General features: G+C 42.9%; 1 protein-coding gene across 5 annotated transcripts in view; it reads left to right on the forward strand.

Annotated features, from left to right (window-relative positions):
* The window catches only part of tmem108 (transmembrane protein 108), a 165228-nt gene that overhangs the window by 118246 nt on the left and 31953 nt on the right, over positions 1–15029 (forward strand). For all 5 annotated transcript variants that reach the window (XM_067997558.1, XM_067997565.1, XM_067997571.1 and 2 more), the window contains one exon: positions 10132–11316. In XM_067997558.1, the coding sequence (XP_067853659.1) occupies positions 10132–11316 (1185 nt within the window). The remainder of the gene's footprint in view (positions 1–10131; positions 11317–15029) is intronic.

Below are 15029 nucleotides of genomic sequence, written 5' to 3' on the forward strand. Positions count from 1 at the left end.
TTATGGGAGAGTCCAGAACAAGGGGGCATCACCTTGAAATTAGAGCTAGGCCGTTCAGGATGTCAGGAAACACTTCTTCACACAAAGGATAATGGAAATCTGGAACTATCTCCCCAAAAAGCTGTTGAGGCTGGGGGTCAATTGAACATTTCAAAACTGAAATTGATAGATTTTTGTTAGGCAAAGGTAGTAAGAGTTATGGAACCAAGGCGGGTAGATGGAGTTAAGGTACAGATCAGCCATAATCTAATTGATTGGCATAACAGTCTCAAAGGGCTGAATGGCCTAATCCTGTTCCTATATTCCTGTGTTCCTGAGTCACAGTGGCTGTATGCCCAAGCATATTCAGCTTTTGCATATTCAGTAGTCCCAAATGACAGTTCCTGGTATTTTATTGCTTTAACAAGATATTCAAACCATATCGATTTCTCAGGTTCTGGCACTGAGTATTAGAAAGGACTATAAATCTGACAGTGAGGAGATTTTCTAAAGAGCATTTTTATATATGATGGTGCCTTGAAATTGTTTTATTGGAGGAGACTAAGTTAGCCAAACTACAACGTGCAAGAGCGCCACAACTATTTTTGCCTTACAACGCCAAAGTAGCACCATGATCAACATGAGCATGCACTTACCTGTAACAAGTTTACTGAGATTTACTGGGGAGAGGAGATCATTTCGTCTGTGCTTGTTCACACCCTTAAAAAAAATCACTAGGTCACGCCTCCCTCAGCAGATCTTATAGACTGCGACAAATTTTCCTCTAGATCACCAAGCTAAATCGTACATATGTGGAGTCAGTATTGTGGAGGGGCCTCAGAATAAATTCACTCGGGTAAATTTTGCAAGGCTTTGCACCACAAGCAGGATCTCACACACAACCAGCGCATATTGGAAAATCACAGATACCTTGCCTGCCTTTTGCAAGCAGCCAACAGATATTGGAAAATCTGTCCATTGATTTCAATGTGCGAAAAGTTGCAGGCAATTAGTGCACTATTTTTTCATATTTGCTGGCAACATGCAAGGCCCCATACTGCTGATGGGGCCTCACAAGACCTATCTACTGTGTCAATCTATAACCATCAGCTCCTAGAACTTTATAGGGCAAATTCACTGATCCCGTGTACCCATCAGTGTGCCATGCTCCAAGCAAATGTAGGTCAGTGATATAGCGAAAACACTGTAGTGCCAATTCTCTGACCTGCACTTCCTTAGAGCACAGCTCCCCACTCAAATTGGTAAATGTATCCTATGGGGTTTTCTGTTGTCCTATATAAATTCAAACTAATTTGAACTGAAAAGAATTGTTTCACTATTACATGCTGCACTGACAGAACAAAATAATACAAATAACCTGCTCACCAATGCTCAGCTTGGGTTCTGCCAGGATCACTTGGCTTCTCACTTCATTACAGTCTTGATCCAAACATGGACACAAAATCTGATTTCCAGAGGTGAGGTGAGAGTGACAGCCCTGGACATCAAGGCAGCATTCATGTGCGGCACCAAGGAGCCCTAGTAAAATTGAAGTCAATGGGGATTAGGGGGAAAACTGTCCAGTGGCTGGAATCATTCTTGGCACAAAGGAAGTTGGTTGTGGTTGTTGGAGGCCAATCATCTCTGCCTCAGGACATCACTGCAGGAGTTCCTCAGGTTAGCATCCTAGGCCCAACTATCTTCAGCTGCTTCATCAATAACCCTCTATCATAAGGTCAGAAGTAGGGCTGTCACTGATGATTGCAAAGTGTTCAGCTGCATTTGTAATTCCTCAGATAATAAACCAGTCCATGCCTATGCAGCAAGACCTGCACAACATCCATGCTTGGGCTGATAAGTGCAAGTAACATTCGCACCATACAAGTGTCAGGCAATGACCATGTCCAATAAGAGAGAGTCTAACCACCTCCCCATGACATTCAATGGCATTACTATCGCTGAGTCTCCCACCGTCAACATCCTGGGAGTTACCATTGACCAGAAACTCAACTGGACCAGCCACATACTAGAGTGGGTCAGAGGCTGAGTATTCTGCAGCGAGTGGCTCATCTCCTGACTCCCCAAAGCCTCTCTACTGCCTACAAGGCACAAGTAATGAGTGTGATGCAATACCCTCCATTTAGCTGGATGGGTGCAACTGCAACAACACCCAAGAAGCTCGACACCATCCAGGACAAAGCAATCTGCTTGATCGGCACCCCATCCATTAGCCTAATCATCCACTCCCTCCACCACCGGCGCACTATAACTGCAGTGCGTACTGTCTACAGGATGTACTTCAGCAAGTAGCCAAGGCTTCATTATCAGCATCTCCCAAACCTGTGTCCTCCACCACTTAGGGCAGCAGGTGTATGGGAACACCATCGCCTCCAAGTTTCCCTCCTAGTCACAAACCATCCTGACTTGGATATGTATCGCGGTTCTTTCATCGTCACTGGGTTAAAATCCTGGAACTCCTTATCTAAGAGCATTGTGGGAGCACTTTCACCACATGGTAAGCACCAGTTCAAGAAGAAGACTCACCACCACCATCTCAAGGGCAACTATGGATGGGCAATAACTGCTGGCCCTGCCAACGATGCCCACAAATCCCAAGAATGAACAAAAAATATTGAATTTTTCTAAAGAACAAAACGAAAATGGACCTTATTGAATTTTTACCCCATTGAATATAAAAGGAAGGATGTGATATTCGATTTGCATAAGAGATAATTGGGGTACTTTTGGGCACCACACAATAATAAGAATATTACAGCCATGCAAAAGGTAGAGTGAAAATTTACTAAAATTATACCAAGAGGCACTGACAGAAACAGTTAGAGACATATGACCAGCTTGTGCTTTTACCTAGAGGCGTATTTGCAGGCTGACGTGGGTGTTATATTGATGGGTTTTTACGGTAGATAGTATCCTTTGACTCAGTATCACCAGCCACTCCTGTAAGTGAGCCTTCCATGCCTTTTTAATGAGAGTGTGCCTTTACCTATTCAGTATTAAGGTAAATGTGGTGAGATCCAGAGGGTTGATAAAGAACCCTTGTGACTGTATTTCGGCTTACTGGAATATATCAAATTCCACCATGTGATATCCTCATCTGCAATAGGTGAGTGACTATACACTTTATCAGACCATGGCTCAGGGTATAAACCACTAGACACATTTATTGAATATTAAACAAGCAAATCAACAGTAGATAGTGAAAACAGTATATTTACAGTAATTACAATTCACATTATTGGCCCCAAAATGTCCTGTGCAGACCATGTACAAGGCTCATTAAAGGACATCTGATCACATTCTCAGTCCCAATGGGCTGGAACCATGGGTATGTCAGCTCCAGTAAGCAATTAGCCAGTGTTGAATAATGGAGGATAAGAATTGATAGACATTTTGGAGTTGTGCTTCATTTCTTCTGAGCGAAGGAGCGCTTAAAATGCCATCGATTTTTTTTGCAATGTTTACGGTATGTTTTTCGTACCATGTTATTTATTTGTATTAGTCATTTTTCTGTATTTAATATTTTAATTAATAATTTTTAGAAAGATTTTTGAGGCCTAATTTTTGTTTTATCCCGATGGTAAGTTTACTTTTAAAGTGCCTCAAAATCAGCATTTTATCTTTGAGGTAATTCATAAGAAGGTATGCCAGGGAGATCAGCAGGCAGCAGAACATAACTGCAGTGGGAATAGAATGCCAGTGCAGATTGTGGAGGGGGAGAGAATGCCAGCATAGATTGGGGAGGGGGGGACAATGCCAGTGTAGATGGGGGGGAGAGAATGCCAGTGTAGATTGGAGGGAGGGGGAGACAATGCCAGTGCAGATTGTGGAGGGGGAGAGAATGCCAGCATAGATTGGGGAGGGTGGGATCAATGCCAGTGTAGATGGGGGGGGGGGAGGAGAGAATGCCAGTGTAGATTGGAGGGAGGGGAGAAAATGCCAGTGCAGATTGTGGAGGGGGAGAGAATGCCAGCATAGATTGGGGAGGGGGGACAATGCCAGTGTAGGTTGGGGGGTGGGGGAGAATGCCAGTGTAGATTGGAGGGAGGGGGGAGAATGCCTGTGTAGATTGGAGGGAGGGGGGACAATGCCTGTGTAGATTGGAGGGAGGGGGGACAATGCCAATGTAGATTGGAGGGAGGGGGGACAATGCCTGTGTAGATTGGAGGGAGGGGGGAGAATGCCTGTGTAGATTGGAGGGAGGGGGGACAATGCCTGTGTAGATTGGAGGGAGGGGGGAAAATGCCAGTGTAGATTGGAGGGAGGGGGGACAATGCCTGTGTAGATTGGAGGGAGGGGGGACAATGCCTGTGTAGATTGAAGGGAGGGGGGAGAATGCCTGTGTAGATTGGAGGGAGGGGGGACAATGCCAGTGTAGATTGGGGGGGGGGGAGAGAATGCCAGTTTGGATTGGGGGAGGTGGGGAGACAATGTCAGTGTAGATTGGGGGGCGGGGGGGAGAGAATGCCAGTGTAGATCGGAGGGAGGGGGGAGGACAATGCCAGTGTAGATTGGGGGGCGGAGAGAATGCCAGTGTAGATTGGGGGGGGAGAGAATGCCAGTGTAGATTGGGGGGAGAGTATGCCAGTGCAGGTTAGGGGGGTGGAGAATGCCAGTGTAGATTTGGGGGGGTGAATGCCAGCTGGATGGCTGGTGGTGGTTCTGCGCACCACAACAGTCTTTAATACACCTGGTTGGTTTCTGCATCCCCAGTAAGCAGTTTTAATTTTATTCTTCAATTTCTTCCATAGATTATGATCTTGAACTATCCCCCAGGTCTCCAGCTCTTTATCTTTCTCTCTTACCCCCGCCCCCATGGCCTCCAGCTATATTCTGGTGGAAGACCGCTGGCTGCTGGTGGCTGGCTTCTGATGACTAACAATGAACTGACTGCTGGTAGCATGACTTGAACTACTGGCTCCTGGTGACTTGCTGTGGGCTAGTCCAGTGTAAGTACCAGGATATGCCCACCTGGGACTTCCACTGCTGGTCCTGCAGGAGGTGATCCCTTAAGATGCATTCCTTGTGGTGTGGGCACTCACCATTGCCATGCAAATAAAGGGATCACCTCCTGCAGGGCCAGCAGTGGAAGTCCCAGGTGGGCATATCCTGGTACTTACACTGGACTGTGCCCCCTGCCCCTGCTGCCTGCCCCTGCCCCCTGTCCCTGCCCCCATGGATTTTAAGTTCCTTTATGTCTAGATAGGAAAAAGTATCCTCCAAAATACTGGAAAATGCACCAAAGTTTTAAAAATTGGAATTTTCTGAGGGTCATGCCCCCAGGCTCCTGTAGAAAATAATTTTCATGCATGATGTACAATGTACCCACTTCTAAAATTGTCACTATACCACTGTCTCAAGATTAGAAAGAAAGAACTTACATTTATATAGTACACTTCATGTGCCCTGGATGTCCTAAAATGCATCACCACCAATTAATTACTTTGTGAAGCGTAGTCACTATTATTACATAGGCAAGTGTAGTAACCAAATTGTTCACCGCAAGGTCCCACAAACACCAATGCGATAAAAGATGCTTTTGGTGGTGCTGCTTGTGACATAAATATTGGCCAAGATACTGGGAGAAATCCTCTGCTCTTCAAATAGTGCCATGAGACTTTTCACATCTACCTGTAAAAAAGTTAAATGGGACCTCAAGTTCACGTTGTATCTAATAGGTGGTACCTCCAGCAGCTCTCTCTTACACTGAAGTGCCAATGTAGATTTTGGGTTCAAATCCTGGAGTGGGGCTTGAGTCCACATCTTCTGATACAGAGGCAAATGAACCAAGCTATTTCTATTGATAAAACAAGATTAGTGTACTGATGCTTCCCTTGTTCATTGGATCTTCCTCCTAGTTTTAACCTTCAGATAAGGTGGGAGCCATGCTTAGCTAATTCGTGACATTTCAGCTATTAAAGTACTCCTGTTGTAAATTATTGGGAATATTCATCAAGGTGGCAGGAGAAAGTTAGAGGACAGAAAATCATGCTGATGGTGACATATTGATATGAAATGCATGCAATGGTAAGTAATCAGCAGAGAATGATGACATTTCTTAATCACATGCCAAGAATTTGTACAGGAATGTGCTGTGATTATTCGGGTCTTAGCATTATGCATGTACCATAGTATCATAGTAGGTACAGCACAGGAGGAGGCCATTTGGCCATTCGTGTCTGTGCTGGCTCTTTGAAAGAGCTATCCGATTAGTCCCATTCCCCTGCTCTTTCCCCATAGCCCTGTAAATGTTTTCCCTTCAAGTATTTATCCAATTCCCTTTTGAAAGTTACCGTTGAATCTGCTTCCACCGCCCTTTCAGGCAGTGCATTCCAGATCATAACTACTCGCTGCGTAAAAAATGTTTCCTCATGTCGCCTCTAACTCTTTTGCCAATCACCTTAAATCTGTGTCCTCTGGTTACTGACCCTTCTCCTTATTTACTCTTTCAAAAGCGTTCATGATTTTGAACACCACTATTAAATCTCCCCTTAACCTTCTCTGTTCGAAGGAGAACAACCCCAGCTTCTCCAGTCTCTCTTCTGAAGTCCCTCATCCCTGGTACCATTCTGGAAAATCTCTTCTGCACCTTCTCTAAGATCTTGACATCCTTCCTAAAGTGTGGTGCCCAGAAATGGTCACAATACTCCAGCTGAGGCCTAACCAGTGTTTTATAAATGTTTAGCATAACTTCCTTGCTTTTGTACTCTATGCCTCTATTAATAAAGCCCAGGATCCCATATGCTTTTTTAACAGCCTTCTCAACTTGTCCTTCCACCTTCAAAGATTTGTGTACATACACCCCCAGGTCTCTCTATTCCTGCACCCCCTTTAAAATTGTACCATTTAGTTTATATTGCCTCTCCTCATTCTTCCTGCCAAAATGTATCACTTCGCACTTCTCTGTGCGAAATTTCATCTGCCATGTGTGCGCTCATTCCACAAGCCTGTCTATGTCCTCTTGAAGTCTATTACTATCCTCCTCACGGTTTGCTACAGTTCCAAGTTTTTGTAGGGTGTTTTGGGGTTGTTCTCACCCTATTGATCGGTGCAGATATCTGGTCGCCGGTCTTGCCAAGGAACACTTATACCTCACGGATCGGGGGTTCAGGAAAACGGGACTTATGCTAACGCACCCAGTGATGGATCACGTAGCTGAATAGCACAGAGAACACACAAACTTGGTGTTTGAATTGAATTGGAATGTTGGTTTTATTATACCGTCAACACGAAGAAAATAACGATAAAAACGGTCCTACACAGTACATTGAGTTACACACACCCACTACAGTACTTTATCCCGCTAAATTAAGAGGTTGGTGGGGACCCTGGAGACACCTATCTCTCTCACACACACACACACACACACACACACACACACATATGGTCGAGGCTCACCAATCCTTTGCACTTGCAGGCCTGGCTGACCGGTTCTCTCACATAGGGTTCGTTGGTTTTGCTGGAAGCCGCTCTCCTCCATAGAGAGCTCGGGTGAGCAAGAGAAGCAGAACAAGAGAGAGAGGGGTTTCGAGCTTCCACTAATGTACCCCTCTCTTACAATGGTCTTCATCACTAAATGAGGCACTTCATGTCTGTTTATAAACAGTTCTTACAAAGTCCTTGATGGCTTTTGATGGTCTCTCATCATGTTGTAATTGCTCCTCTCGATGGGTCATTGTTCTACGAATTAATTCCGATTTGTTGAGCACTTGCCACACAAGGCTTCCTTTTTATCCCACGTCCTAGGTGTCGATTGGTTTCGCATCAGAACCAAGGCATGGCCCCGCTATGTCTGGAGCAGTTGCCTCTCTCAATGGCCGACTGCCTCTCGAATTAGTGCTGAGTGTTGACCTCCTGCTGTAGGTTTTGCATTAAAACAGAGGCATGTCTGAAGCAGTAATTCTCCCACATTCCACTGTGTGTGTTGTTGATTTGACTGGTGACCTCTCACCTATCCTTCCATCTTAAGATTTTGGTCAATGGCCAAAGTTTTACATCCTCAGGGAAAAGGTGGAATTCCCAGAATTCTTACATTTTGTGTCATTCTCAAATTTTGAAATTGTGCCCTGTACACCCAAGTCCAAGTCATTAATATATATCAAAAAAGCAGTGGTCCTAGTACTGACCCCTGGGGTACACCAATCTGAAAAACAACCGTTCACCACTACTCTCTGTTTCCTGTCACTGGCTACAACAAATATATTAAGCGTCAATTGTTTCAGTTCATAACTGTTGGACAATGCATAAGGGACTCTTTGAAGATTTGGATTTTATTTCAAAAATTTGTAATATATGCCAAGTTTTAAATATGTCAAGTTTCTTCTGCTCCTTTGACTATCTGTCATCGATAGTCCTGATTTGTGCTCTATACCTTTTACACTTGTCATTTATATACACTGTACAACTAAGCTAGAGGTGAGGATGATGGAGTGAATGCAGTTTACTTGGATTTTCAGAAAGCATTGGTGAAGTTCCACATGAGATTACCAGGATTTTGAAGAGGTTTCGAAGGGCAAGAAGGAAGGTGACAAGGTGAAGGTGTTTAGGGAGGGAGTTCTAGAATGTAGGACTGAGATGGCTGATCTTCTGCCACTGATGGTGGATTGGAGGGGGGGTGTACAAGTCCTCAAAATCAGAGGAGTGAATGGCAATGGCTGAAAGAGGTTATAGAGGTTGGTGGGGGGGGGGGGGGTGGTGGTAGGTGAGGCCATGGAGGAATTTATAAACAAGTGTGAGGATATTGAATTCAGTGTGTTGGAGGAAATTGGAGTTCAGTGAAGACAGAAGTGATAGGTGAGTGTGAGTTAAGACACGATGCGAGTGGCAGAATTTTGGACTAATAGAGTGAAGCTCAGGAGCAGGCATTGAAGAAGTCAGGTCTGGAGGTAACAAAAGCATGGATAAAGGTTTCAAACTCGGTGACGAGGTAAGAGCGGAGGTGGGTGACGTTCTGGAGGTAGAAGTAAGCAATATTGATGATGGATAGGATGTTGGGTTTGAAACTCAGCTTAAGGTTAAACAGAGTGTGATCCCTTTGATTGAACCTGAAGAAGCAGCTAGGGAGGAGGAGGGATCAGGGGAAAAGGATACAGAGTTAAATTTAATGAAATTGATGACAAGTTGTCTAGAGGGTAGAAATTCCATTGGGGTTCCCTGATCTCTCAGTGCAACTTCAATCGAAGATTGACGGAAACCTGGAGAAATGACATTAACAGCTGGATACGCCATTTCTCCAGGGTTTCTACTGATCTTCCACCAAAGTTATGGTATGAGTTTGGAAGAATCCCCCATGAAATGCCAGGCGTAGATGTTTTCAGAATTGGCTTAGCAACAGAAAATGGAGGGCGGTGATAAATGCTCTTCACAGGAAATTGTTCCGGGATCTCTGCTCTACACAATGTTTGTGAATGATATGGAACAGAGTGTTTCCAGTATTAGTATTACATTTGCTGTTGATGCATAGCTTGGGGCAGGTAATAAGTACAGAGGAGATTATTGTCGAAGAAACTTGGACTAAGTTATGTATATAAGCTAAAATATGAATTTAATGTGGACAATGTAGGAAATGAATAAAAGAACAGTTAACAGTAAAAGCCTTGAATTTTGTCAATCTATTCCAAAGTTCTTCTTTCAGTTCTGGTCTTTATCATGTTGGCCCTAGAGAAAGAAAATATTTACTTTCTGGCTGGCCATAGGTTTTCATTAGGCTCTGCTGAGATCCTCTGATCTGAGTGGTGCTGGGCTCAAGGTCTAAGGCCTACTCTGGGTGCCAATCTAAATGAGTACCTGCCCAGTGTTGAGGCAAGTGGAAGCTGCCATTAGGTTTCTTCAGTGCAAGCACTCTTTACCCTCCCCATCGGGAAAATCCCAGACCAATGCAAAGGGGTTGCAGATCCAGTATCACAGTCTGCAACTCATCCTTCTTTGCTCCTTTGCACTTATAGCTGCAGGTCTCCCATATCTGTGAATTACTGTATCCAACAATCTGCTGTGAGTTGTCTTCGATTTAATAGAATCTATTCACAGGCATCTTTTATGATGAGAACAACACAGTTTACATTTTATAATGTTATATATTATGTATACACATTGCTCTTTGATTTCAAATAACATCTTATTCTTATTTACATTTAGGTGTTCTACTGATCCTGGCACTGACAGAAGAACTAATATCCACTGCACAAGAATTGTCTCCTAACTCATGGTCTCAAAACCATCTAATAGACTTAACTACTGTAAGCATGGTGATGCCCAAACCTAGTGCCACTCCCAAGATGACAGACCATACTAACTGGCACAGGACCTCAGATACAGATGGGAATATCTTGAAATATCTTCAGATAGTCCATAACACGAAGCTGATGGATATCAGCTTAATTGAACCTACACCTACTGTCATCCAGCCGCTTCTATCAGCCTCATCACAGGATGTCGCCCGTAATTATCACAGAACAATGGAGGCCACAGTTTCCTTATATAATCAAAGTACTTTGCATTCAGAGCCATCACCTTCAAAGGAGAGACTGTCTCCTCTTCACAAAGATGACTTAGTGGAGCCTGCGCAACTTCATGGAAATGTAATGCTGCATTCTTCATTTTCTACTAGAATATACCACAGAGATTTTGAGACAGTCTCTTCATCTGTTAATCATCAATCTGAGCTTGTTTCAAGAACCTCAGATATCCATAACATCACTATGTTGATATTCTCAAATGATGTAGCTACACTGAATCAGGCTGACAACTTGCATGACCTTAAGAATCTTTGGCAAGCGGAGGGATCAAACATTACAGAAGAAAGGGATTCACAGACACCACTTCTTCCTGCCTTGCCAAGTAGTCTGATGATTAGTTCTGTCTCACAGGTCGCTTCTACCTTTGATAGCTTGTCATTAAAATCACAGCCAGGTCTAAACTTGGATTTGTCTATCATAACAGCAGGTGAATATCCCCCATATATAGATACACTTCAGGATTTATTGAAAGTTAGTGATAAAAACCTATCCGTCGTGTTTGGATCTTATATTTCAACCTCCATGACAACATTCAGCACTATGGAAAGTGATGCTTTAGCTCATGGCATTCTGCCAACTATGTCTACACCTGGGATCTCTTCAACCTTGTCAGAATCTGACACAACAGCAGCAGGGAGCTTCCTGAACAGAATAGTTCCTGCTGGGACTAGGGGCCCTGAAACACCTGGCAACATTTCCCATGTAACTGAAGTAGATAAGCCACAACAAAAAGCAACTATCTGCCTCAGCAAAGTTGACATAGCCTGGATTATTCTGGCAGTCAGTGTGCCTGTTTCATCATGCTGTAAGTAAGGAGTTTAATTTCACTATTATATGGGTATAGATGGATGAATAGTTTAGATAATCAGCCTACATGTGGCTACAATAATGATTAGCAATTCAACAGAGAGATCAATGTCCAGTACAACTGAAAAAAACTCAGAAATGTGTGCACGCAATGAGGAGCTTCTAGGACAATCTTACACCGAAAGGAGTGTAGAAAGGCTAATTTATAGCAAGAATAATGTCATATCATTTTAATAATTGAGACCATTACTTCAGGTTTCAGTCTAAGCGTGTCCAGAGAAAGGGAAGATGCATCAACTATTTCTGTAATTGATTACTGGGCACTTCTATCTGATAAAGTCTTTAAATGTGCTGTCTCTAATTCTGCAAATACAATGGTGGAAAATGTTGCACCTTCAGATAGAAGAGAGTGATAATGGTACAGAGCTGCTCTGAGCTTGAATAAATTCTGCATTTAACAGAACTTGACTCAGTCTAGTCATCATCAATGTGAAACTACTATCATTGTACAAGTGGTGGTCAATAGTCCTAAATTAAAACATGACCGCAGGAAGCTCAAATTGTTTTCAGATTGACTATTAACAGTATGTGGCAGACACTGTGGGAAACCAAAACATCACACTGGTGTTCTTGGGGTAAAGTATATGGAACGCTATTAGGGTAATGATTGCAGGGGAGTGCTGTACCTCATCTGCCTCAGACAACAGTTTACATAAGAGTGTGGTGGTATCAATGAGTACGTAGTGAAAAACTATGCTATTTTCTAGCAATGTAATTACTATAACCTTTACAAATGAGTTAGGAAAGCAACATTTGCATCTGATCTGAGTGAACTGTATTATTCAGCATTGGAGCAGCACAGGTCCTTCTGGAACAGGGTTCTGAACCTATTAATCCAGTATAAATATCCAAGGGCCGAACGTTACTTGTAAATTGAAGGAGGTGAAAATATAATGGGGTCAAAAATCCATAACCCTTCCAGTGTGCTCCTGCTGTAATTCCAGCAGGACTGTCCCAGATGAGCCAGAAATGAGGTTAGGACCCAGATATTCCAGGTCCCAGCCTTATGTTGGAGATTTGTGGGGTGTTGCTTGCAGGGGAGCCACATAAATATTTAAAATCTACAGCATATCTAATTGATTGGATCTGCCCTTGGTTGCTATTTTTCCTGAGTGTTAGAAACCTAACCTCCATCCATATGGAATGCGTTATTATATGGAATATTCAGGTTGTTATACTGTCATACAAATTGCCAACAGCTGGAAACGTGCCCCCTTTCTTACTCCATTACTGATAAATAATATTTTAAGTTATTTAGTGGATATACATATATCACGTTTGGTATGATACTGTTTACTAGACATGTTTTCCTATGCTTGTGGTACAGTAATAAACCACACATTCAATAGGATTGAGTCCTGTAGAAAACAATTACAGTCAGATCGTGTTGATTAAGTGTCAGTTTGGCTCAGTCAGTAGCACTCTTCTCTGAGTCAGAAGGTTATGGGTTCAAGCACCACTTCAGGATCTAGTAACATAATCTACCCTGACACACCAATAAAGTACTGAGGGAGTGCTGCATTGTCAGAAATGCCTTCCTTCAGATGAGACATTAAACCATATCTGCCTGTTAATGATCACATGGCACTCAAACAAGACTGGGAGTTCGCGCAATTTCCTGGCCAATATTCTTCCCTCAACCAATACTACCAAAAATGATTAACTGGTCATTGGAGATGGTGCAGAGGAGATTTACTATAATGGTAACAGAGATAAGGAACTTCAGTAATGTGTAGAAATTATGGAAACTGGGATTGTGCTAGTGCTGTGGAGGAGGGTTTAAACTAATTTGGCAGGGGGAGGGGATCCAGAATGTAGCAGCAGAGAGGAGAGACTAGGTGCATAGTAAAAGTTAGGAGGGACAAATAGCAACAGAATAAAGAATAGTGTAGAAAGAGCAGGAATTAGGTGGAGGAAAAAAGCAAAACAGACCAGCATGGTGACTGAATGCATGTCTGTTAATGTGGGCAGTGTTACAAATAAGGTTGATGGAACTGCAGGCACAAGTTGTCACATGGGGTTATGATATAGTGGCTATAACGGAGACCTGGCTTAAACATGGGCAAGAATGGGAAATAAATATTCCTGGCTACAATGTATTCAGGAAGGATAGGGAAGGAAAAAAGAAAGGGGTGAGGAGGTGGCAGTATTAATCAAGGATAATATTACAGTTCTACAGAAGAGCAATATTTGGTGTGATGAGTTTGGGCTTCCTCCTCTCCATGCACTTCTACTTGGAACAGAACATTGTGATGTCATTAACAGATGTACTAGACGGTTCAAAGACTGAATCTGTTTGGTTAGAGTTAAGAAACAGAAAGGAGCTGTTACATTGCTGGGTGTTTAATACAGACCCCAAATAGTGAGAAGCAGATAGAGGAGCAAATCTGTAGGCAAATTTCAGAGAAATATAAAAATAATAGAGCATTAATAGTAGGGGACTTCAGTTACCTTAATATAGACTGGGGAAAAAAGTGTAAAGGGCAAGGAGGGTGAAGAATTCTTAAAATGTGTACAGGAGAACTTTCTTAATCAGTATGTTTCTAGCCCAACGAGGAAGGAAGCAGTGCTGGATCTGGTTCTGGGGAATGAAGTAGGGCAAGTGTAGTGTGTTTCAGCGGGAGAACAAATGGGTAATAGTGATCATAATATAATTAGGTTTAAAGTAGTTATGGAAAGGGACAAAGAAAAATCGACAGTGAAAATACCCACTGGAAGAGAGTCAATTTCAGTGATTTGAGAAGGGATCCAGCACAGGTGGACTGGAAACAAAGATTGGCCAGGTAAACAGTAAATGAGCAATGGCAGGCCTTCAAGGCGGAGATAGGTCATTTACAAACCAAGCATATTCCCATAAGGAGGAACGATAGGGCATCCAAAGCTGGAGCTCCCTGGATGACAAAGGAAATAGAGGTTAAAATAAAACAGAAAAAGGAGGTTTATGAAAAAAATCAGGTACAGAATACAGTAGAAAACCAGGCAGAATACAGAGAGTGCAGGAGGAAATTGAAAAAGGATATAGGAAGGGCAAAGAGAGAGTATGGAAAAAGATTAACAGGTAACATAAAAGGGAACCCAAAAATCTTTTATAAATATATAAAAAGTAAAAGGATAGTTAAAGGAATGGTGGGACCAATTATGGACAAAGAAGGAAATCTTCTTGTGGAGGCAGAGGATATGATTGAGGTACTGAATGAGTACTTTCCATCTGTCTTCACAAAAGAAGAGGATGAAGTTAATGTCACAGTAGAGGAGGAGAGAGTAGAGATATTGGATAGGATAAAAATAGAGAGAAAGGAGGTGCTAAATAGGTTGACATCACTAAAAGTTAACAAATCACCTGGTCCGGATGGGATGCATCCTAGGTTGCTGAGGGAAGCAAGGGTGGAGATAACAGAAGCTCTGACCACAATCTTTCAATCCTCCTTGGATATGGGAGTGGTGCTAGAGGACTGGAGGATTGCAAATGTCACACCTCTGTTCAAAAAAGGGGAGAGGGATAAACCTGGTAACTACAGGCCAGTCAACCTAATGTCAATGATGGGAACTCTGCTAGAAACCATTGTCAAGGACAAAATTAATTCTCACTTGGAGAAGCATGGGTTAGTAAGGGACAACCAGCACAGATTTGTTAAAGGCAAATCATGTCTG

The sequence above is a fragment of the Heptranchias perlo genome, chromosome 2, assembly GCF_035084215.1.
Source record: "Heptranchias perlo isolate sHepPer1 chromosome 2, sHepPer1.hap1, whole genome shotgun sequence".
In the NCBI taxonomy this organism is placed as follows: Eukaryota; Metazoa; Chordata; class Chondrichthyes; order Hexanchiformes; family Hexanchidae; genus Heptranchias; species Heptranchias perlo.